This window comes from Eriocheir sinensis, chromosome 1 (genome assembly GCF_024679095.1).
Source record: "Eriocheir sinensis breed Jianghai 21 chromosome 1, ASM2467909v1, whole genome shotgun sequence".
NCBI lineage: Eukaryota > Metazoa > Arthropoda > Malacostraca > Decapoda > Varunidae > Eriocheir > Eriocheir sinensis.
In genome coordinates, this window is record NC_066509.1 from 36185971 (window position 1) to 36209331 (window position 23361).

General features: G+C 49.0%; 1 protein-coding gene and 1 long non-coding RNA gene across 48 annotated transcripts in view; one reads left to right on the forward strand and one right to left on the reverse strand.

Moving 5' to 3' along the window:
- The window catches only part of LOC126998923 (basic proline-rich protein-like), a 39440-nt gene extending 24211 nt beyond the window's left edge, over positions 1-15229 (reverse strand). Inside the window, exons 1-6 of the mRNA XM_050861226.1 lie at positions 15210-15229; positions 14722-14969; positions 9082-9090; positions 4782-5344; positions 3090-3716; positions 2248-2564 (exon numbers count right to left, since the gene is read on the reverse strand). Of these exons, the coding sequence (XP_050717183.1) occupies positions 2248-2564; positions 3090-3716; positions 4782-5344; positions 9082-9090; positions 14722-14969; positions 15210-15229 (1784 nt within the window). The remainder of the gene's footprint in view (positions 1-2247; positions 2565-3089; positions 3717-4781; positions 5345-9081; positions 9091-14721; positions 14970-15209) is intronic.
- Positions 15227-16668, forward strand: LOC126996086 (uncharacterized). 47 transcript variants are annotated; one of them, XR_007750980.1, is made up of 3 exons: positions 15329-15665; positions 15720-15827; positions 15990-16668. It is a non-coding gene; the product is annotated as an uncharacterized LOC126996086 (long non-coding RNA). The 47 variants fall into 47 exon arrangements; XR_007750989.1 differs by having other exon boundaries at positions 15774-15827; XR_007750984.1 differs by lacking the exon at positions 15720-15827 and adding an exon at positions 15854-15934.
- The last annotated feature ends 6693 nt before the right edge of the window (positions 16669-23361 follow it).

Genomic DNA, 23361 nt, shown 5'->3' on the forward strand with positions numbered 1-23361 from the left:
GCGAGGGACAGGAAGAGGCGGTGGCCGAGTTGGCGTGCAAGGGACAAGAGGAGGAGGTGGCTGGGGTTGCGTTCGAGGGACAGTAGGAGGCGGTGGCGTGGGTGGTGTGGGAGGGACCGGAGGAAGTGGTCTTGGGGGTGGCGTGCGAGGGACAGTAAGAGGCTGTGGAGGGGTTGACGTTGTAGGGACAGTAGGAGACGGTGGCGGGGGTTGCGTGCGAATGGCAGCAGGTGGCGGTGGCGGGGGTGACGTGCGAGGGACAGTAGGAGGCGGTGGTGGGGATGACGTTCGACAGATAGGAGGAGGCGGTGTCCGGGTTGCCGTGCGAGGTACAGGAGGAGGCGATGTCGGGGGTGGCGTGCGAGGGACAAGAGGAGGCAGTGTTGGGGGTGGCGTGCGAGGGACAGGAGGAGGCGGTGGTAGGGGTGACGTGCGAGGGACAAGAGGCGGTGGCGGGGGTGGCGTGCGAGTGACAGGAGGAGGCGGTGTCGGGGTTAGCGTGCGAGGGACAGAGGAGGCGGTGGCGGGGGTGGCGTGCGAGGGACAGGAGGAGGCGGTGTCGGGGGTGGCGTGCGAGGGACAGGAGGAGGCGGTGGTGGGGGTTGAATGCGAGGTACAGGAGGAATCGGTGGCGGTGATGGCGTGTGAAGGACAGGAGGAGGCGGTGGCGGGGATGGCGTGCGAGGTACTGGAAAAGGCGGCAGTGGGGGAGGCGTGTGAGGGACAGGAGGAGGCGGTGGCTGGGGCGGCGTGTGAGGGACAGGAAGAGGCGGTGGCGGGGGTGGCGTGCGAGGGACAGGAGGAGGCGGTGGTGGGGAGACGTGTGAGGGACAGGAGGAGGCGGTGGCGGGGGTGGCGTTTGAGGGACAGGAGGAGGCGGTGGCGGGAGTGGCGTGTGAGGGACAGGAGGAGGCGGTGGCGGGGATGTCGTGCGAGGGACAGGAGGCGGTGGCGGTGATGGCGTGTGAGGTACTGGAAAAGGTGGCGGTGTGGAAGGCGTGTGAGGGACAGGAGAAGGCGGTGGCGGGGGTGGCGTGTAAGGGACAGGAGGAGGGTGTGGCGGGGGTGTCGTGCGAGGGACAGGAGGCGGTGGCGGTGATGGCGTGTGAGGTAATGCAAAAGGCGGCCGTGTGGGAAGCGTGTGAGGGACAGGAGAAGGCTATTGTGGTGGTAGCGTGGGAGGGACAGGAGGAGGCAGTGGCGGGGGTGTCGGGCGAGGGACAGGAGTAGGCGGTGGCGGTGATGGCGTGTGAGGTACTGGAAAAGGTGGCGGTGTTGGAGGCGTGTGAGGGACAGGAGGAGGCGGTGGCGGTGATGGCGTGTGAGGTACTGGAAAAGGCGGCGGTGTGGGACGCGTGGGAGGGACAGGAAGAGGTGGCGATGGGGGTGGCGTGCGAGATACAAGAAGAAGCGGCGATGGTAATGGCGTGCGAAGGACAGGAGGATATGGCGATGGGGGTGGCGTGCGAGGGACAGGAAGAGGTGGCGATTGAGGTGGCGTGCGAGGGACAGGAAGAGGTGGCGATTGAGGTGGCGTGCAAGGTACAGGAGGATATGGCGATGGGGGTGGCGTGCAAGGGACAGGAGGATATGGCGATGGGGGTGGCGTGCGAGGGACAGGAAGAGGTGGCGATGGGGGTGGCGTGCGAGGGATAGTAGGATATGGCGATGGGGGTGGCGTGCGAGGGACAGGAAGAGGTGGCGATGGGGGTGGCGTGCTAGGGACAGGAGGATATGGCGATGGGGGTGGCGTGCGAGGAACAGGAAGAGGTGGCGATGGGGGTGGCGTGCCAGGGACAGGAGGATCTGGTAATGGGGTGGCGTGCGAGGGACAGGAAGAGGTTGCGATGGGGTGGCGTGCGAGGACAGGAGGATATGGCGATGGGGGTGGCGTGCGAGGGACATGAAGAGGTGGCGATGGGGTGGCGAGCTAGGGACAGGAGGATGGCGATGGGGGTGGCGTGGAGAGGACAGGAAGAGGTGGCGATGGGGGTGGCGTGCGAGGGACAGGCGGATCAGGCGATGGGGGTGGCGTGCGAGGAACAGGAAGAGTTGGCGATGGGGGTGGCGTGCGAGGGAGAGGAGGATATGGCGATGGGGGTGGCGTGCGAGGGACAGGAAGAGGTGGCAATGGGGTTGGCGTGCGAGGGACAGGAAGAGGTGGCGATGGGGGTGGCGTGCGAGGGACAGAAGGATATGGCGATGGGGGTGGCGTGCGAGGGACAGGAAGAGGTGGCGATGGGGGTGGCGTGCGAGGGATAGGAGGATATGGCGATGGGGGTGGCGTGCGAGGGACAGGAAGAGTCGGCGATGGGGGTGGCGTGCGAGGGACAAGAGGAGGCTGCGGCGAGTGGTGGCGTGCGATGGACAGGAGGAGGCGGTGGCGGGGGTGGCGTGCAAGGGACAGGAGGAGGCGGTGGCGGGGGTGGCGTGCGATGGACAGGAGGAGGCGGTGGCGGGGGTGGCGTGCAAGGGACAGGAGGAGGCGGTGGCGGGGGTGGCGTGCGATGGACAGGAGGAGGCGGTGGCGGGCGTGGCGTGTAATGGACAGGAGGAGGCGGTGGCTGGGGTGGCGTGCAAAGGACAGGAGGAGGTGACGGCTGGGGTGGCGTGCAAGGGACAGGAGGAAGCTGTGGCAGGGCTGGCGTGCGATGGACAGGACGAAGTTGCGGCGCTGTTGGCGTGCGAGGGACAGGAGGAGGCTGCGGCGGGGCTGGCGAGCGATAGACAGGACGAAGCTGCGGCAGGGGTTGCGTTCGAGGGACAATAGGAGGCGGTGGCGTGGGTGGCGTGGGAGAGACCGGAGGAAGTGGTCTCGGGGGTGGCGTGCGAGGGACTGTAGGAGGCTGTGGAGGGGTTGACGTTGTAGGGACAGTAGGAGGCGGTGGCGGGGGTTGCGTGCGAATGGCAGCAGGTGGCGGTGGCGGGGGTGACGTGCGAGGGACAGTAGGAGGCGGTGGTGGGGATGACGTTCGATAGATAGGAGGAGGCGGTGTCCGGGTTGGCGTGCGAGGTACAGGAGGAGGCGATGTCGGGGGTGGCGTGCGAGGGACTAGAGGAGGCGGTGTTGGGGTTGGCGTGCGAGGGACAGGAGGAGGCGGTGGTGGGGGTGACGTGCGAGGGACAGGAGGAGGCGGTGGCGGGGATGGCGTGCGAGGTACTGGAAAAGGCGGCAGTGGGGGAGGCGTGTGAGGGACAGGATGAGGCGGTGGCGGGGGTGGCGTGTGAGGGACAGGAGGAGGCGGTGGCGGGGGTGGCGTGCGAGGGACAGGAGGAGGCGGTGGCGGGGAGGCATTTGAGGGACAGGATGAGGCGGTGGCGGGGTATGGCGTGTGAGGGACAGGAGGAGGCGGTGGCGGGGGAGGCGTGTGAGGGACAGGAGGAGGCGGTGGCGGGGGTGGTGTGTGAGGGACAGGAGGAGGCGGTGGCGGGGGTGTCGTGCGAGGGACAGGAGGCGGTGGCGGTGATGGCGTGTGAGGTACTGGAAAAGGTGGCGGTGTGGAAGGCGTGTGAGGGACAGGAGAAGGGGGTAGAGGGGGTGGCGTGCGAGGGAGAGGAAGAGGTGGTGGCGGGGGTGGCGTTTGAGGGACAGGAGGAGGCGGTGGCGGGGGAGGCGTGTGAGGGACAGGAGGAGGTGGTGGCGGGGGTGGCGTGTGAGGGACAGGAGGAGGCGGTAGCGGGGGTGTCGTGCGAGGGACAGGAGGTGGTGGCGGTGATGGCGTGTGAGGTAATGGAGAAGGCGGCCGTGTGGGAGGCGTGTAAGGGACAGGAGAAAGCGGTTGTGGGGGTAGCGTGTGAGGGACAGGAGGAGGCAGTGGCGGGGAAGTCGTGCGAGAGACAGGAGTAGGCGGTGACGGTGATGGCGTGTGAGGTACTGGAAAAGGCGGCGGTGTGGGAGGCGTGTGAGGGACAGGAGGAGGCGGTGGCGGTGATGGCGTGTGAGGTACTGGAAAAGGCGGCGGTGTGGGAGGCGTGGGAGGGACAGGAAGAGGTGGCGATATGGGTGGCGTGCGAGGGACAGGAGGATATGGCGATAGGGGTGGCGTGCGATGGACAGGAAGAGGTGGCGATGGGGTTGGCGTGCGAGGGACAGGAAGAGGTGGCGATGGGGGCGACGTGCGAGGGACAGGAAGAGGTGGCAATGGGGTTGGCGTGCGAGGGACAGGAAGAGGTGGCGATGGGGGTGGCGTGCGAGGGACAGAAGGATATGGCGATGGGGGTGGCGTGCGAGGGACAGGAAGAGGTGGCGATGGGGGTGGCGTGCGAGGGATAGGAGGATATGGCGATGGGGGTGGCGTGCGAGGGACAGGAAGAGGTGGCGATGGAGGTGGCGTGCGAGGGACAGGAGGAGGCTGCGGTGGGGCTGGCGAGCGATAGACAGGACGAAGCTGCGGCAGGGGTTGCGTTCGAGGGACAATAGGAGGCGGCGGCGTGGGTGGCGTGGGAGAGACTGCAGGAAGTGGTCTTGGGGGTGGCGTGCGAGGGACTGTAGGAGGCTGTGGAGGGGTTGACGTTGTAGGGACAGTAGGAGGCGGTGGCGGGGGTTGCGTGCGAATGGCAGCAGGTGGCGGTGGCGGGGGTGACGTGCGAGGGACAGTAGGAGGCGGTGGTGGGGATGACGTTCGATAGATAGGATGAGGCGGTGTCCGGGTTGGCGTGCGATGTACAGGAGGAGGCGATGTCGGGGGTGGCGTGCGAGGGACTAGAGGAGGCGGTGTTGGGGTTGGCGTGCGAGGGACAGGAGGAGGCGGTGGTGGGGGTGACGTGCGAGGGACAGGAGGAGGCGGTGGCGGGGATGGCGTGCGAGGTACTGGAAAAGGCGGCAGTGGGGGAGGCGTGTGAGGGACAGGATGAGGCGGTGGCGGGGGTGGCGTGTGAGGGACAGGAGGAGGCGGTGGCGGGGGTGGCGTGCGAGGGACAGGAGGAGGCGGTGGCGGGGAGGCATTTGAGGGACAGGATGAGGCGGTGGCGGGGTATGGCGTGTGAGGGACAGGAGGAGGCGGTGGCGGGGGAGGCGTGTGAGGGACAGGAGGAGGCGGTGGCGGGGGTGGTGTGTGAGGGACAGGAGGAGGCGGTGGCGGGGGTGTCGTGCGAGGGACAGGTGGCGGTGATGGCGTGTCAGGTACTGGAAAAGGTGGCGTGTGAGGGACAGGAGAAGGGGGTGGCGGGGGTGGCGTGCGAGGGAGAGGAAGAGGTGGTGGCGGGGGTGGCGTTTGAGGGACAGGAGGAGGCGGTGGCGGGGGAGGCGTGTGAGGGACAGGAGGAGGTGGTGGCGGGGGTGGCGTGTGAGGGACAGGAGGAGGCGGTGGCGGGGGTGTCGTGCGAGGGACAGGAGGTGGTGGCGGTGATGGCGTGTGAGGTAATGGAGAAGGCGGCCGTGTGGGAGGCGTGTGAGGGACAGGAGTAGGCGGTTGTGGGGGTAGCGTGTGAGGGACAGGAGGAGGCAGTGGCGGGGGTGTCGTGCGAGGGACAGGAGTAGGCGGTGACGGTGATGGCGTGTGAGGTACTGGAAAAGGCGGCGGTGTGGGAGGCGTGTGAGGGACAGGAGGAGGCGGTGGCGGTGATGGCGTGTGAGGTACTGGAAAAGGCGGTGGTGTGGGAGGCGTGGGAGGGACAGGAAGAGGTGGCGATGGGGGTGGCGTGCGAGGGACAGGATGAGGTGGCGATGGGGGTGTCGTGCGAGGGACAGGAGGATATGGCGATAGGGGTGGCGTGCGATGGACAGGAAGAGGTGGCGATGGGGTTGGCGTGCGAGGGACAGGAAGAGGTGGCGATAGGGGTGGCGTGCGATGGACAGGAAGAGGTGGCGATGGGGTTGGCGTGCGAGGGACAGGAAGAGGTGGCGATGGGTGTGGCGTGCGAGGGACAGGAAGAGGTGGCGATGGGGGTGGCGTGCGAGGGACAGGAAGAGGTGGCGATGGGGGTGGCGTGCGAGGGACAGGAGGATATGGCGATGGGGGTGGGGTGCGAGGGACAGGAAGAGGTGGCGATGGGGGTGGCGTGCGAGGGACAGGAGGATATGGCGATGGGGGTGGCGTGCGAGGGACAGGAAGAGGTGGCGATGGGGATGGCGTGCGAGGGACAGGAAGAGGTGGCGATGGGTGTGGCGTGCGAGGGACTGGAAGAGGTGGCGATGGGGGTGGCGTGCGAGGGACAGGAGGATATGGCGAGGGGGGTGGCGTGCGATGGACAGGAAGAGGTGGCGATGGGGGTGGCGTGCGAGGGACAGGAAGATGTGGTAATGGGGTGGCGTGCGAGGGACAGGAAGAGGTGGCGATGGGGGTGGCGTGCGAGGGACAGGAGGATATGGCGATGGGGGTATAGTGCGAGGGACAGGAAGAGGTGGCGATGGGGGTGGCGTGCGAGGGATAGGAGGATATGGCGACGGGGGTGGCGTGCGAGTGACAGGAAGAGGTGGCGATGGGGGTGGCGTGCGAGGGACAGGAGGATATGGGGATGGGGGTGGCGTGCTGCGGCGGGTGGTGGCGTGCGATGGACAAGTAATGCACAGGGCACCAGTACAGGTGCATAACACGGATATTTGTGTTGGCTGCTGGGGGAACTGGGGTGCCGAGTGTGTAGGGAAGGGAAATGAATAGGTGTACTACTAGTTAGTCTTGGTGTGTTGTGACAAGTGAGTGTGTATTTGTTTTCTGAATGAGTCTATTGTACCGCAGTCTAAAGTCTGTAGGGGGAGGCTGTTCCAGTCACGTGTGGTGCGTGGAAAGTATGAGTCCGTACATGTGTCCGTGTTTGTGTGATACGTTTGGTATTTTTGGCTGAGTGTGTTACGAGTACGCTGACTGTTTGCGTCCTGTAAGTATGTGTGTGGGTCAATGTCAATGTAAGTGTATGTGATCTTGTACAGAGTTTTAAGTGTGTGCTTGTCTGCACATGTGAAGAGGTTACATATTAATCTGTTATTTGATCTGTGTTATGATGCCTGGTGTTCAAGTTCATTGTTTATAATGAACCGAGCCACCTTGGTGTTGATTAGTGCTAACTTATAAATGTTTGTGTGTGTGTGTAAGGATCCCACACCGTGGAACAGGATGCTAGTGTTGGTCTCACAAGTGGGTTGTTCATCAGCGCTTATTTGTCTCTGGCTCTTAAGCCTGCGTCAAGTGAGAACCTATTACCCTGGGACACAGGCAAGTATCTAATGTCTAAGTTAAAAGTGTTTGCTTTCCCAGAAAACCCATTTATCCATCAGCCTGATAGGGTATCAGGACACCTCTCCTCCCGAAATTGATCTTTCTTTCGGCCACCTCTTTTAATTATTTTTGGGAGCAGCGAGCAGCGGGTTTTTTTATTAGTTTTCTTTTTTTGTGCCCTTGTGCTGCCTTCTTTGTTGTAAAAAAAAAAAGGGGGGGGAAGATGAACAGGTGGTGTGCCATCTGCCTAGGCTGGGCCTATGAATTTTAGAGTAAAAGAGTCGACATTAAGATGGTACAGCAAGACACAGAAGCTAGAGGGAGTAGACTGGCATGTAGGAGACTGGGGGAGCAAGCTGATGTTTAAAGCAAGAACGAGAACCCCGCAGCTAAATGGCAGGAATAGGGAAGGGGGGAACCAGAACTGTAGCTGTAGGACAGGGGAGAAAGAATTAGTGGAACACCTAATAGTAGAATGCAGCAACTATGAGAGGCAGAGAGGGGAGTTATTAGCAGCACCAGGGAGGAGTGGGCTAAGAGGCTAGAGGAGGACAACGGGGCCATCGCACGGTACGTGTTGGATGGAGATGCAGTGCTGGGAAAAAAGGGCACAAATGCTTGAATAAGCGCACGGATAAGCAATGTCAGTAAGTTATTCCAGCAACAAACTGAAAAGTAAAGTGTGATAGTATATTGCAGTGAAGAAAAATTAAGCTACACAGCACAATTGAAAGGAAAAGTGTGTGAATAAACAGGAGAGACGCCCGAGAGGAGGAGGACAGGTCAAAAGAAGAATAGGAAGAATGTTTGTTTACATATCCGCCTAAATGCGTTCCATTTACGGCGCGAAAACCCGGACCTGGGTCTGGGTTTATCCCCGAACCTGGTTCCGGGTTTTGTGTCAAATGGAAGATGCTATAAGTGTTTAGAAGTCCTCGCCAGCACTCCCAAGTTAATACCAAAGTTAATAGTAGGAACTAGGCTAATAGCTGTTGAGGATACACTTTGAGAGTGAAGTTAATACTAAAGTCGAAAGTTAATACCAAGTTTAGTATTAATAGTTGTCGAGGATACGGGCCCAGGATGGTCAGTGAAAGAGGATGAAAGCCAAAGCTGGTGGTGAACATTGAAATCTCCTAGGATGGAGATTTCAGCGAAGGGAGAGTCGGTCAAGATGTGCTCCACTTTAGAATTCAAATAGTCAAAGAATTTTACATAGTTGGTCTGTTGAAAAAGATGTGTCCTCACGGTGCACCATGGTGTCCAGAAATGGGAGCTTTTTATTTTGTTCTATTTCATGCGTGAAGTTTAAGCAGGAGTCGTTCTTGAATTCGGTAATTAACTCGTTGATGTGGCTCATGGTGTCAACGCTGATGAAGAAGTCATCGACGTACCTCGCGTAGATTTGTGGTTTGAGTTGAGGGTGGCGTGCAAATAGCCTTTCTTCGATGGACCCCATGTAGAAGTTGGCGAAGAGGACGCCGAGGGGTGATCCCATGGCCACACCGTCTCACTGCACGTACACCTTGCCGTCGGGTCCGTAAAATGGTACTTCTTTAGTACATGCTTGTAGAAGGAGGCGTAGCGAGGCTTCGGGAATGTTGAGTGGCTCTTCGTCTTCTAAGTGGTAGATGCGTTGACAGATGAGATCTATGGTTTCGTCGACCGGTACGTTGGTGAAGAGTGATTCAACGTCCATGGATGCCATGATGTTGGAGGGACGGGTAGTCTTCAGGAGATCGAGGAACTCTGTTGTGGACTTCAAACTGAAGGAGGCTGGTGTGAATGGTGTGATGAGTTCGTTGAGGTGCTTGGCGAGTTTGTAAGGCAACTGATGGTGTCTGGCTGATAATGGGACGTAGGGGTGGCCTTCCTTGTGGGTCTTGACGTTGCCATAAGCGTAACCCAGTCTGTGGTCGCCTTCGATGAGGGGGAGCTTCGTACTGCTGTTGTTGTTAGTCTGGCGGATGATACGGTTCAACTTCGTCTTGATATCGTTCGTTGGGTTTCTTGTGATTCTGCTGAATTTTGTGGTGTCGGTCAGGATGGTTGCCATCTTATTCAAGAAGACATCTTTGTCAAGAATGACAAAGATAGATGACTTATCGGCCCTGAGGATGACAATGCGATCGTTGCTCTTCAGTTCTTGGCAGCAGTTCGAAATTCAGGTGTGAGGAGGGAGCTGCGCTGGTGTCCTCTTGTTATCTTTGCTTCTCGGATGATTTCGGCTTGTAGGTCAGGTGATGTTGTTACCCTCTTGTCGTTCTCGAGCTTTTGAATGTCTTCGAGCAGCATTTCCAGTTCTATGCGCTTGGTGAGCGTTTTCCCTGAGGAGGAAACACATGGAGGACAACACCATAATATTGACAAGAGAAAACAACAACAAGAGACTCAAAATGACCGAGGCAGTGCTAATTTACACACAGAAACCTGCAATAAACATACAGCAGCAACCCGATACGTCACTCCCGACAAAGAGGCAGCGAGCGCCAAGCTAAGCTATGATTGGCTGAGAGCCGCGCATACTAACGCGCAGGCTCAGCGAGGCAATATATAGCCCCGCCTACCAAAATCCCTCGAAGAAGGAGAAGCAGCACACTCACTCCTTCTCCTACACCTGCAAAGAGAACATCTCCTGAAGATGGCCGAATAGGCCGAAAGACGTCTTGAGACATGGATCTCCATTACATACAACCAAAAGACCGCGCCACAGAGCGTGAAATAGAAAAAACAACTTATAAAGAGAATAATGCAAAACACACACATATATATATATATATATATATATATATATATATATATATATATATATATATATATATATATATATATATATATATATATATATATATATATATATATATATATATATATATATATATATATATATATATATATATATATATATATATATATATATATGTGTAGAGAGAGAGAGAGAGAGAGAGAGAGAGAGAGAGAGAGAGAGAGAGAGAGAGAGAGAGAGAGAGAGAGAGAGAGAGAGAGAGAGAGAGAGAGAGAGAGAGAGAGAGAGAGAGAGAGATGTATATATGTAGATAGATAGATAGATAGATAGATAGATAGATAGATAAATAGATAGATAAGAAGATAGATAGATAGAGATAAATAGATAGATAGATATAGATAGAGATAGGTAGATAGATCTATAGATATTCAATACATTTACATATCACAACTTCCCTGAATTTATAAAAATCCTATAAACAATGAATGGCAGTGGACCCAACACGGATCCCCGCGGAGCGTCATTCATTAGGCTGTCCCGGTCCGATTGCCTTCCGCTGACTGACTGATGACATTATAAAATCATTAGCTCTCTGTAATCATAAGGTAACATGCTCTTTCGGCCTTCCCTTCCGATTCTTTACAGGAGCAGCGAGTAGCGGGCTTTTTTATTGTTTCCTGTTGCTGTGCCCTTGTGCTGTCTCCTTTGCTGTAAAAGAAAAATAATAAAATAAATCACTAACCAGCTGTCATACAACCCTAAATAAATACACGGGCAAGTAATTATTATACACGAAATACACTTCCCAACCAGTGAATGACGGAGAAGCCAACCATGACAAGACCTTCGACTCTCTCCTCCACCATCCCCACCACCCCCACCACCACCCATCAACCCCCACCACCAGCACCACCACCCATCAACCCCCCACCATCACCCCACTGCCCACCTCTATTCCGACCCCCCCCCGCACCACCACCCCTCTCAGAAGCATCACCTCACCGCAGAACAATCCAGGGCGTGGCATTCGCTGACGAAACGAAAATACCACAACCTTTAGTGGCAATGGTGCTACTGTGTGTGTGTGTGTGTGTGTGTGTGTGTGTGTGTGTGTGTGTGTGTGTGTGTGTGTTCCCTAACCTAACCTAACCTAACCCCTGATGCCCCCTAACGAAATCCAGGAATTGGCGTGTTCGTGGATGGTTTATGAGAATCTAGCAAGGGTTTACTAGGCACGTCGATCTGAGACTTGAGAATCAATTGTTACCTTTTTCATTAGAACAGATTTGCACTTGTTTGATCTTCCCGTGAGTTTGATAATATAGATACACACTTCTTAACGTATTATTAGAACAGTCTTATTCTTGTTTACTCTTCCCTGGGGTTTAAAAATAGAGAACCACTTGTTAACTAATCTTTATGACTTTCTTACTCTTGTTTACTCTTCCCGTGGCTTTGAAACTAGAGAACCACTTGTGTGTGTGTGTGTGTGTGTGTGTGTGTGTGTGTGTGTGTGTGTGTGTGTGTGTGTGTGTGTGTGTGTGTGTGTGTGTGTGTGTGTGTGTGTGTGTGTGTAAATATTTCATGACGCGCACTTTGAAAACAGGATCAGCTTTTAACGAGTAATCTGCCTAGCAAGAGCCTACGCATTTTTACGTAATCCACTCCCTCCATTATCACATCACCTGTTGTTGTTGTTTTTTTGTCCTGCTTTTTCTCGTCTCTACAAGTAAGAGGGTGTTGCCTCGGTACAGAATTCATGCAAGGTTCTCAACGTTATTTACTTTTTTATTTTACTTTTTAAATCTAAGAAAATATAAGTATCGGTGAAGAGTCCGTAGATTTATAATGGACACAGGACCTCGAGGGTGTCAGCTGGTGTGCATTTTCGTGGTGAGCGAGACAAAAGATGAGAAGTTAATTTGAAGTGATTTATATATTTACACGTAGTAGCGGTATTGGAAAAAAATAATCTTCAGCTCACATTAATTATGGAAAACGAAGGGAGTTAACATATAATACGGAGTTCTCGATTATTGTTTTATTTTATTTTATTTTATTTATGTTTTTGCTTTAGTTGTTATTAGGTATTTTTTTTTCTTCCTCTCCTTGTTGTTGTTCTCATTATTATTATTTTCCTCATACTTCTTCTTCTTCTTCTTCTTCTTCTTTGTCTTTTCTTCTTTGTCTTTTCTTCTTCTTCTTCTTCTTCTTCTTCTTCTTCTTCTTCTTCCAGGACGCTAGCGTTCTTCAGGATGAGCTAGACAGACTATATGATTGGGCGGGGAAGTGGCAGATGGAATCCAATGTCTGGAAGTGCAGTATTCTGAGTGTATGTAGTAATAACCCTCACACAATTATATACTCCTTAAATGACACTCCGCTGAGTAGGTCTGGGTGTGAGAGGGATTTAGGAGTCTTAGTGAGCACTGACCTCCGTCCTAGAGCTCAGTGCATTCAAGCTAAGAATCGTGCAAATAGGGTACTGGGTTTCATCTCGAGGAGCGTAAGCAATAGGAGCGCTGAAGTCATCCTCAAACTCTACATAGCATTAATTAGACCTCATTTCGATTATGCGGTTCAGTTCTGGTCACCTTACTGTAGAGTGGATATCAAGTAGTTAGAATCTGTACAGAGGATGATGACAAAAATTATTCAAGGGGTGAGAAACTTGCCTTATGAAAATAGACTGAAGCATTTAAATTTATACGCTCTAGGAAGGCGAAGGTTACGAGGTGACTTGATCGAGGTTTATAAATGGATGAAGGACTTTAATAAAGGGGATGTAAATAGGGTTTTGGTTGTAAAAGAGCAAGGTAGAACACGTAGCAACGGTTTTAAGCTAGTTAAATTCAGATTCAACAAAGACATAGGCAAGAATTGGTTTACCAGTAAAGTGGTGGATGAGTGGAACAGGCTTGGGAGTCATCTTGTGGGTGCCAATACCATAGATGCATTGAAGAAGAGTTTGGATAAATTCATGGATAGTGAGGTTAGGTGCGGTTAGACTTACAGGAACTGCCTTGTATAGGCCAACCGGCCTCTTGCAGACTCCTTACGTTCTTATGTTCTTTTGTTGTTGTTGTTGTTGTTGTTGTTGTTGTTGTTGTTGTTGTTGTTGTTGTTGTTCTTGTTCTTCTTCTTTTTCTTCCTCTTTTTAATAATTTCTTCTTATAATTAATGATCGCTTTGTCCTTCCATTTAGTTATCGATATGTTTCTCTGTCTCTATCTTGCACTTCCTTTAGACAATTAGTCTCCCTTCCTTCCTCTTACTTCCTCACTCCCTCTTTATGCCTCCTTTTATTTTTTTCCCATTCCGTTCTTTCTATCAATGGTCTAATGTCGGCTGCAATTAGTTTAACGTCGGTGGTAGTAAAAGCATTCGAGTCTATTATAGATGAAAATATCCGTGACCACCTAGGCCTAGAGAAACAGCCTGATCAATGGCCCCCACCATGGGTTCATTAATCAAGGCTAGATCTTGTCTGACTTTATTTATTTTTTATTTTTACAAAAAGTGGCAAATACGTAAGGACGACAGTTATGATATTGTATATCTTAATTTTAGTAAAGCATTCGACAAAGAACCTCACCAATAACTTTGACAACAATTAAAGCCCACGGGTTTGAAGGTAGATGGATCATGGTGTGGTTCAGTGACAGGAAGCAGAGTTCTGGGTTCAGGTAGTACATGGGGATAATGGGATTGGGTTCGAGGTACTAAGTCTGATGCAAATATCAAGATACTTTGGGTGGAGCAGGTGCGGGAATTCCCTACCCGGCAGCATTGTCGCTTCAACCACAACAAGGCATACAATTTCATATGTCGGTTGTTTAGTATTTGACATAGTTTTAAAATTTTTGTATATGGTAAAACAAGTCTATATTATGTTGTGAATGTATCGAATTTTAGGATAGTAACGATGATTTATGTATGGAAATGAATTCAACCGTGTGCTACCCAGCGACGTTGTCATGTCTATGGTCAAGGTCGCTGGTGACCTGTGGACCTCGGGTTGCCCCGGGCCATTATTCCCTGGTAGAGAGGAGGCGGGTGAGAGAGGGGGAGGGAAGGTAGCGGTAGCCAAGGTCCAGCCCATGAGACAGATGCAAGGATTTCTTGACAACATTTTATCAGTGTCTTTTTACCGATACCCTCGCTACACTTGACCCGATAAAAACAGTTCTATTTTGTGAGCTTTGTTCTCCGTTCATTTTGCAATTGGCAAGGAACCTATAATATGGCCCCTCGGGCCAAATTTGTGGTTTTACCGTGTAGCAGCGACGGGCCAAATTTGTGCCATGATATAGACCCCCAAAAAATAGATGATGCATAAACCGACCACAAAACGCTTTGGTATATATTATGAAATGATTTGTGTGAGTGATGATTTTTTTCTCATTTTTCTCGCCTAGAAGAACCATTAAGAAACATGATCCCTGCGGCTACAGGGTTATTAGTCCCCTCATATCCTTGTGTATCCGTGTTATTTCCTTCACCTCGTTCTCCACTGCTCTCCCTCTCTCTCTGTCCCATTCCCGGTCTCCCTCAATCCTCTCTCTCACCTCCCAACCCTCCGTCCCTCCCAGCCACTGTCACTCCCTTAATCCCATAATCGTCACTCCCTTAATCCCCATAATCTTTAGATCGCGATATTATTGACAATTAGTCCCGTTCTAATGCGTTTACAAACCCAACTCATTAATCGATTCCAACATTAATATCTCTCTCTCTCTCTCTCTCAAGATTAAGTAATATGTATAGTGTTTTGATGTGTTTCTGTTAATATTTTTGAAACTATGAGGTTTGTGGAGAAACGAGAGGGAGGAGGAGGTGGAGGTGGAGGTGGAGGTGGAAGTGGAGGTGGAGATGGAGAAGGAGGAGGAGGTGAAGGTGGAGGTGGAAGTGGAGGTGGAGAAGGAGAAGGAGGAGGAGGTGAAGGTGGAGGAGGAGGTAACTTTATTCTCTTACAGTCCTCATATAAGGCAACCACGAGGTCTGTTTTTTTTTTCTTTTTAAAGGAGGAGGAGGAGGAACAAAGAAACACAAAGAGAGAACAAACAACAGCAGGCCTGCTGGTCCTTACGAGGCTGTTTGTGATAAGCTACACTAACTATCTAATCAAAGGTGGAAGATGAAGGACAGCAAAGGCGAAGGCCGTGGTGAGCAAATCAGGGAAGTAAAGTAACGGAACAGGCCTTCCTGGCGAGCGTCGCAGGGCTCAGGGCTCCGGCAGGGCGCCTCGGCTCCCCCGGAGCGTCCACGGAGGTGTCGGAGATCCCGAGGGTCCGGGGCTAGTGGGGTGCTAGAAGTGGCAGCAAGACATGCAGTTACTGACCTCTTATTAGCCAGACGACGCGTTAATGACACGTTCCAATGGAAGGTTCGACGCATGGGGAGGTACAATTCCCTAAACAAGGCGAGTGTCATGCCAACTACGAAAAAAAACGAAAAATCCAAAAAAAATACAAAACCAAAAAAATTCAAAAAAAATTGTCTTGTTTTGCTTTGTTTAAAGCGTCTTGTATGTTGGTATGGCGGGTCTTCTCTGGGGAGAAGGAGACTAACGCGTTCCAACATACAAAACCAGGAAAAGACGACATGGAAACACCGAGAGAAGGAAGGGGAAGAAGGGAACACCAGAAGAAGGAAAATGAAGAGAAGTAACACTAGAAGAAGGCATATGAAGTAACACAAGAAGAAGGAAGTTGAAAAGAGTAACACAAGAAAAAGGAATTTGAAAAGAGTTACACAAGAAGAAGGTATTGAAAAGAGTTACACAGAAGAAGGTATTGAAAAGAGTAACACAGAAGAAGGTATTGAAAAGAGTAACACAGAAGAAGGTATTGAAAAGAGTTACACAGAAGAAGGTATTGAAAAGAGTAACACAGAAGAAGGTATTGAAAAGAGTAACACAGAAGAAGGTATTGAAAGAGTAACACAGAAGAAGGTATTGAAAAGAGTAACACAGAAGAAGGTATTGAAAAGAGTAACACAGAAGAAGGTATTGAAAAGAGTTACACAGAAGAAGGTATTGAAAAGAGTAACACAGAAGAAGGAATTTGAAAAGAGTTACACAGAAGAAGGTATTGAAAAGAGTAACACAGAAGAAGGAATTTGAAAAGAGTTACACAGAAGAAGGTATTGAAAAGAGTAACACAGAAGAAGGTATTGAAAAGAGTAACACAGAAGAAGGTATTGAAAAGAGTAACACAGAAGAAGGTATTGAAAAGAGTTACACAGAAGAAGGTATTGAAAAGAGTAACACAGAAGAAGGTATTGAAAAGAGTTACACAGAAGAAGGTATTGAAAAGAGTTACACAGAAGAAGGTATTGAAAAGAGTTACACAGAAGAAGGTATTGAAAAGAGTAACACAGAAGAAGGTATTGAAAAGAGTTACACAGAAGAAGGAATTTGAAAAGAGTAACACAAGAAGAAGGAATTTGAAGATAAATAACACAAGAAGAAGAAATGTGAAGTAACACCGGAAGGAAAATGCAGAGAAGTAACACTAGAAAAATGAAAATGGAAATGAAAAGAATCATCCACCTTTCGGCCCAAACCAACATCACAAAATTATGGGCGAGTCTCTTCTGGGAGGAAAGCGGCTCGTTCAGACCCAGGAACACCAGAAAGGATGATAGAAACATCAAGAAAAGGAAAACAGAAAAGTCATCCACCTTTCGGCCCCTGGGGCCGCAGGGTGGGTGACGGGTGAATCTCCTCTGGGGAGAAGGAGGCTAACCCACACAGTCAAGATAGAGGATAGAGAAAGGAAATTAAATCATCGAGAAAAGAAAATGAAATTACGATATCAAGAAAATAACTAAAAAGTCATCGAGGTTTCGGCCCCTGGGGCCGCAGGGCGGGTGACGGGTGAGTCTTCTGGGGAGGAGGAGGCTCATCCACAGCCAGCAACACCAACACCATGAGAAAAGAAAAGAAAACATCAAGAGAAAAGAAAAGAAAAGGAAAAGAAAATAAAAGAACAAAGTAAACAAAGCAAAACAAGACAAAACAAAAACAAAACAAAATAAAACAAATTAAAACAACATAATAAATATATAAATAAACAACTCTATAACAAACAATATAATTTAGCTACTGGGACTGCTCAAACGATCGAGATCAGCTTGGAAGTGTTCTTTATCCGTTGTCGTAGTGACTCTGCTGGCTATGTTTGTATCGTCGGCAAATTTCGATATTTTACACGATAGCCCCTCGTCAATGTCATTTACGTACACTAAAAACAGAACAGGTCCCAACATCGACCCCTGTGGAACACCGGTTTTGACATCTCGCCAGTCAGATAACATAAGAACATAAGAACGTTGGAATCTGCAAGAGGCTGGTAGGCCTATACAAGGCAGTTCCCTTGACCCTAAACTCCCGTGTATCTAACCCCACCTAGTATCGCTGTCCATGAATTTATCTAATCTATTTTTGAATGTGACAATTGTATTGGCACTCACCACATGACTGCTAAGCCTATTCCACTCATTCACAACCCTGTTGGTAAACAAATTTTTGCCTATGTCCCTGTTAAATCTGAATTTATCCAGTTTAAACCCATTACTTCGTGTCCTACCCGGTTCTCTTACCAACAAAACCTTATGAATATCTCCCTTATTAAAGCCCTTCATCCATTTATAAACCTCGATCATGTCTCCACGCACCCTTCGCCTTTCTAGAGAATGCAAGTTTAACTGTTTGAGTCTTTCCTTGTATGGCAAGTTTCTCAACCCCTGAATCATCTTAGTCATCCTCCTCTGCACTGATTCTAACATTTTGATATCCATTCTATAGTAATGTGACCAGAACTGAGCCGCATAGTCAAGATGAGGTCTAACTAATGCTAAATATAGTTTGAGGAAGACTTCGGCGCTTCTGTTGCTTACGCTCCTTGAAATAAATCCCAGTACCCTATTTGCTCGATTTCTAGCTTGAATGCATTGTGCCCTTGGACGGAGATCAGAGCTCACTAAGACCCCTAAATCTCTCTCGCACCCAGACCTGCTTATGAGAGTGTCATTTAAGCAATAGTTGTGAGAGGGGTTGTTCCTACCTACACTCAGAATACTGCACTTCCCTACATTGAACTCCATCTGCCATTTATCCGCCCAGTCATACAATCTGTTTAGTTCATCCTGGAGAATACTAGCGTCCTGATCCGACTCAATTACACTACCGATCTTGGTATCATCTGCAAATTTACTGACATCACTACTAATTCCTGTATCTAAATCATTGATATAAATAATAAAAAAGAGTGGACCTAATACCGAACCTTGTGGGACCCCACTCTTAACACATCCCCAGTCAGATATTTTACCATTGATTTGCACTCTTTGCTTCCTATTGCTAAGCCACGCCTTGACCCAGTTCAAAACCTTATCCTCTACACCGTGAGCCTGTAATTTAAGCAACAGTCGTTGGTGAGGAACTTTGTCAAACGCTTTACTAAAATCAAGATAGATTACATCATAGTTTTCATCTCTGTCTTCCGCCTCAAATACTTTACTGTAGAGGGACAAGACATTAGTGAGGCATGACCTACCTTTCGTGATCCCATGCTGCGAGTCATGAATTAAGCAGTGCTTCTCTAGATGCTCCCGAATGTTCCTGGCTATTATGGACTTCAGCATCTTGCCTATAACCGATGTTAAGCTAATTGGCGATAGCTTGAAGCAGCCGACCTGTCCCCCTTTTTGAAAATCAGCGTCACATTAGCTACTTTCCATAAGCTGGGCACATAGCCAGTATTTACCGACATCTTAAAGATGTCGGTTAGTGGGTCACTGAGTACATCACCTAATTCCTTTAATACCCTCGGAAATATCCCGTCAGGACCTGGCGACTTGTTCTTCTTAAGCTTATCTATCTCATCCTGAACTATTTGCCTGGTAATGATTATATCCCTCAATTTATCGCCATCCCCGCCCTCGTACTCCTGAACCTTTCCCGGAATAGTCGTTTGATCCTCTTGTGTGAATACTGAAAGGAAGTAGTCGTTCAACAATGTGCTCATATTTTCGAAGTTTTCTACTAGCTCCCCTGTGTTTGTTTTCAGCGGACCAATTTTCTCCAGTGTTTTTGTTCTATACATCTGAAAGAAGCCCTTAGTCTTACTTTTCGCCTCATTTGCAACTTTGATCTCATAATTCCTTTTTGCTATCCTGGTGTTTTTCTTCACTAATCTAGATAGTTCAACATACCGGCCCCTGAGATGTGTCTCACCATTCGTTATTTTCTGATAAATTCCCTTCTTTAACCCTATCTCGTGTTTTAGTCCACGAGTCATCCACTTAGGGTCATTGTTTTCTTTTTTAAGTGTTCGCTGTGGTATATGCTGTCCTTGCCCCTCTGCTATTACTCTAACTAGATTATTGTAAGACATTTCTACCTGGTTCTCCTGGCTCTCATGTATCCCTAAATTACCGCAGTATATCCCTTCAAGATGTCTTCGAAGCCCCTCGTAATTTGCTCGTCTAAAATCTGGCACTAACACTGGGTTTGGTTCGCGGGATACTGCCCAGTCAAAGCTAAAACGAACCGTTTTGTGGTCACTATTTCCTATATCTCCGCCCACATTCAGCTCATGTAGGAAGTTTCCATTATTCGTTAGGACTAAGTCTAATATGTTATCCCCTCTGGTAGGCTCAGTAACTGCCTGCTTAAGGAAGTTATCTTGTATAACTTCAAGAAAATCATCTACTTCCAGGTCAAACACTAGGTCTTCCCAGTCTACATTCCTATAATTAAGTCCCCATTACGCAGACATTTTTACTTCTACTCGCCCTGCCAATCTCCTGTATTAGAGTGGCACTTCGATATTGAGGAGCAGATGAAACCACATCGATATTGAGGAGCAGATGAAAGCAACTTGATATTGAGGAGCTGATGAAAGCACCTCGATATTGAGGAGCAGATGAAAGCACCTTGATATTGAGAAACAGATTAAAGCACACCAATAATGAGGAGCAGATGAATGCACCTCTATATTGAGGAGCAGCTGAAAGCACATCGATATTGAGGAGCAGATGAAAGCATCTTGATATTGAGGAGCAGATGAAAGCACATCGATACTGAGGAGCAGATGAAAGCACATCGATATTGAGGAGCAGATGCAAGCACCTCGATATTGAGGAGCAGATGAAAGCACCTCCATATTGAGGAACAGATGAAAGCACATCGATATTGAGGAGCAGATGAAAGCACCTCGATATTGACGAGCACATGATAGAACCTCGATATTGAGGAGCAGATGAAAGCAACTCGATATTGAGGAGGAGATGAAAGCACTTTGATATTGAGGAGCACATGATACCACCTCGATATTGAGGAGCAGATGAAAGCAACTCGATATTGAGGAACAGATGAAAGCCTCTCGATATTGAGGAGCACATGATACCACCTCGATATTGAGGAGCAGATAAAAGAACATCGATATTGAGGAGCAGATGATAGCACCTCGATATTTAAGAGCAGATGAAAGTACCTCGATATTGAGGAGCAGATGAAAGCACATCGATATTGAGGGGCAGATGAAAGCACCTTTTTATTGAGGAGCAGATGTAAGCACCTTGATACTGAGGAGCAGATGAAAGCACCTTAATATTGAGGAGAAGATGAAAGCACCTTGATATTGAGGAGCAGATGAAAGCACCTTAATATTGAGGAGCAGATGAAAACATCTCGATATTGATGAGCAGATGAAAGCACAACAATATTGAGGAGCAGATGAAAGCACCTTCATATTGAGGAGCAGATGAAAGCACCTTGGTATTGAGGAGCAGATGTAAACAGCTCCATATTGATAAGCAGATGAAAGCACCTCGATATTGAGGAGCAGATAATATCACCTAGATATTGATGAGCAGATGAAAGCAAACCGATATTGGGGAGCAGATGATAGCACCTCGAAATTGATGAGCAGATGAAAGCACCTCGATATTAAGGAGCAGGTGAAAGCATATCGATACTGGAAAGCAGGTGAAAGCACCTCGATATTGAGGAGCAGATTAAAGCACATCGATATTGAGGAGCAGATGAAAGCACATCGATATTGAGGAGCAGATGAAAGCACCTCGATATTGAGCATTTCCATAGGGCTCACTCACATGTACTCAGTCTTGCTCCTGCTGATTTCCATCGCTCTTATACAGTGCATACCTCCACCTTTCTAGTTCATTTTCAGTTTCTTCCCTGCCTTCATTAAATATCACAATGTCATCCGCAAATATCATGCATGGTCCACGGAGACTGCTGCCTGACCTCATCCGTCAGCCTGTACATCACTACTGAGAATGAGCGGACTGATCCTAGGTGTAGTCTAACCTTGACCCTGACACTCTTTGTAACTCCTGCCATACCAGCAACATCATAAACTTTTTCGGACATATGGTGTGCTTCCTCGGATAGAGAAATTATATGCAGAAAGTGTACCAGGTATATCAGTTGACATCTCCAATAGCCCTGCAACCTGATGACGACAATTTATATGCAGTCAGATATGGTGAAGAGGAAATTGCTTGTGACCAGGTATTTCACTGTGACAAGCATCTTAAGATTCAGAAGAATTCCACATCCTGTGGGAGAGACATATATGTACATAAAGTATTATTAAAAAAAATACTGTCATGTTGAAATTAGGATGAAAATATATAAATGTTGGGTGTGCAGAAAACAAGAGAACTGAGAAAGAAACAAGCTGGAAAATTTAAACAAGTACACTATAACAGTGACTGAGGGACAGAGTGATGAATGGAAGAACAAATTGTAATGCTAACACAGCTATAGCATTTGCCCCCAACTTTAATTTTTTAAAACTGAAAGATAGGAAGGGGGCCGAGCCGAACCTATCCTGCACAATCCTACATAACCTACCTGAAGATTTTGGCCTGACCTGAGTGGTATAATTCAGAGACTGCCTTCAATTTTTTGGGTAACCTATGATGCTTTATCGTATGGAAATAACTGTCGCACCAGAATACAACGACGAGAACAATGGAGCAAAATATTTACAGAATAACAACACAGCTATTTCAAGAAAATATAAAAAAATCTCCTTAACTGCCATTCCCATAAATTATTCAGAAATTAATATTGTAGTCAGTATTTTAAATAAATAAGAAAAATCATCTTATTGCTGTGGAAACTTGCTGTGAAGTAGCTGTCAGGGCAAATGACACTATCTTAGAGCTGCAGCTCAACATTAGGATAATAACCTATCACTGCTAAGGATAATAACCTATTGCTGATAAAATAAACTATGGCGACTTAATAGATTGAGAATTATATATGATTCCACGGAACTAAGCAAACCTAATAATTAATACCCTAATGCCGTCTGAATCTATCAGAGCTAAAATAGTTACGTTTCACTATAAGACAGAAGCCTATCACTTCTTATCTAGTTATTCATAACACAAACAGTCGTACTGATTAGTACATAAAAATATATTTAAAATAAACTGGTGACTACCCGTGATGGGTGTATTTCTATAGTTTTTGTTTTTTCTCCCCCTCTGCCTGGGACCAACTACTTTCCATTATACCTTGCATGTTTTTTTGGGTGGCTGTCTTATATATTCAGCACACTCGTATGAGCCACGAAGACAACTACATACAACATTTTCAAAAAGAAATGCCAACAGATAAATAAAACACTAAATGTACTTACCGAAAATATCCATTGCGTTGGCTGAGACGAGAGACTGTTGTGCTGGCGGTGTACGATACGCTGCCCAATAAAACGCTTGTACAACAAAAATAAAGGTATTTTGAATACTTATTTGCCTTATATATGCTCTCTGCATGATAGGTATGTTATATCATTGCATATTTACTTATTTACTTTGAATTCATAGGTTACAAATCTCGTTTTCGTCACCTCTACCGCTCCCCAAAATCTCCTTACCAAAACGTCGATTTTTCGTTCGCGAGCGAGCGAAAAGCAGCGGCCAAGAGTGACTGTAATACCCGATCGCGCGCGGAAGGCTTTCGTTCGCTGGTTAGCGAACGAAAACGGGTGACTAAGACCGGCCCTAAAGAACAGAAGAAAGCTTCTTGATATTGAGGAGGAGTTGAAAGACCCTCGATATAGAGGAGCAGATGAAAGCACCTTGATATTGAGGAGCAGATGAAAGGACCTCGATATTGAGGAGCAGGTGAAAGCACATCGATATTGAGGAGCAGATTAAAGCACCTCGATATTAACGAGCACCTGATATCACCTCGATATTGAGGAACAGGTGAAAGCACCTCGATGTTGAGGAGGAGATGAAAGCACCTTGATATTGAGGAGCAGATGAAAGCACCTCGCTGTTGAGAAGGAGATGTAAGCATCTCGATATTGAGGAGCACATGATACCACCTCGATACTGAGGAGCAGATGAAAGCACATAGATACTGAGGAGCAGATGATACCATCTCAATATTGATGAGCAGATGAAAGC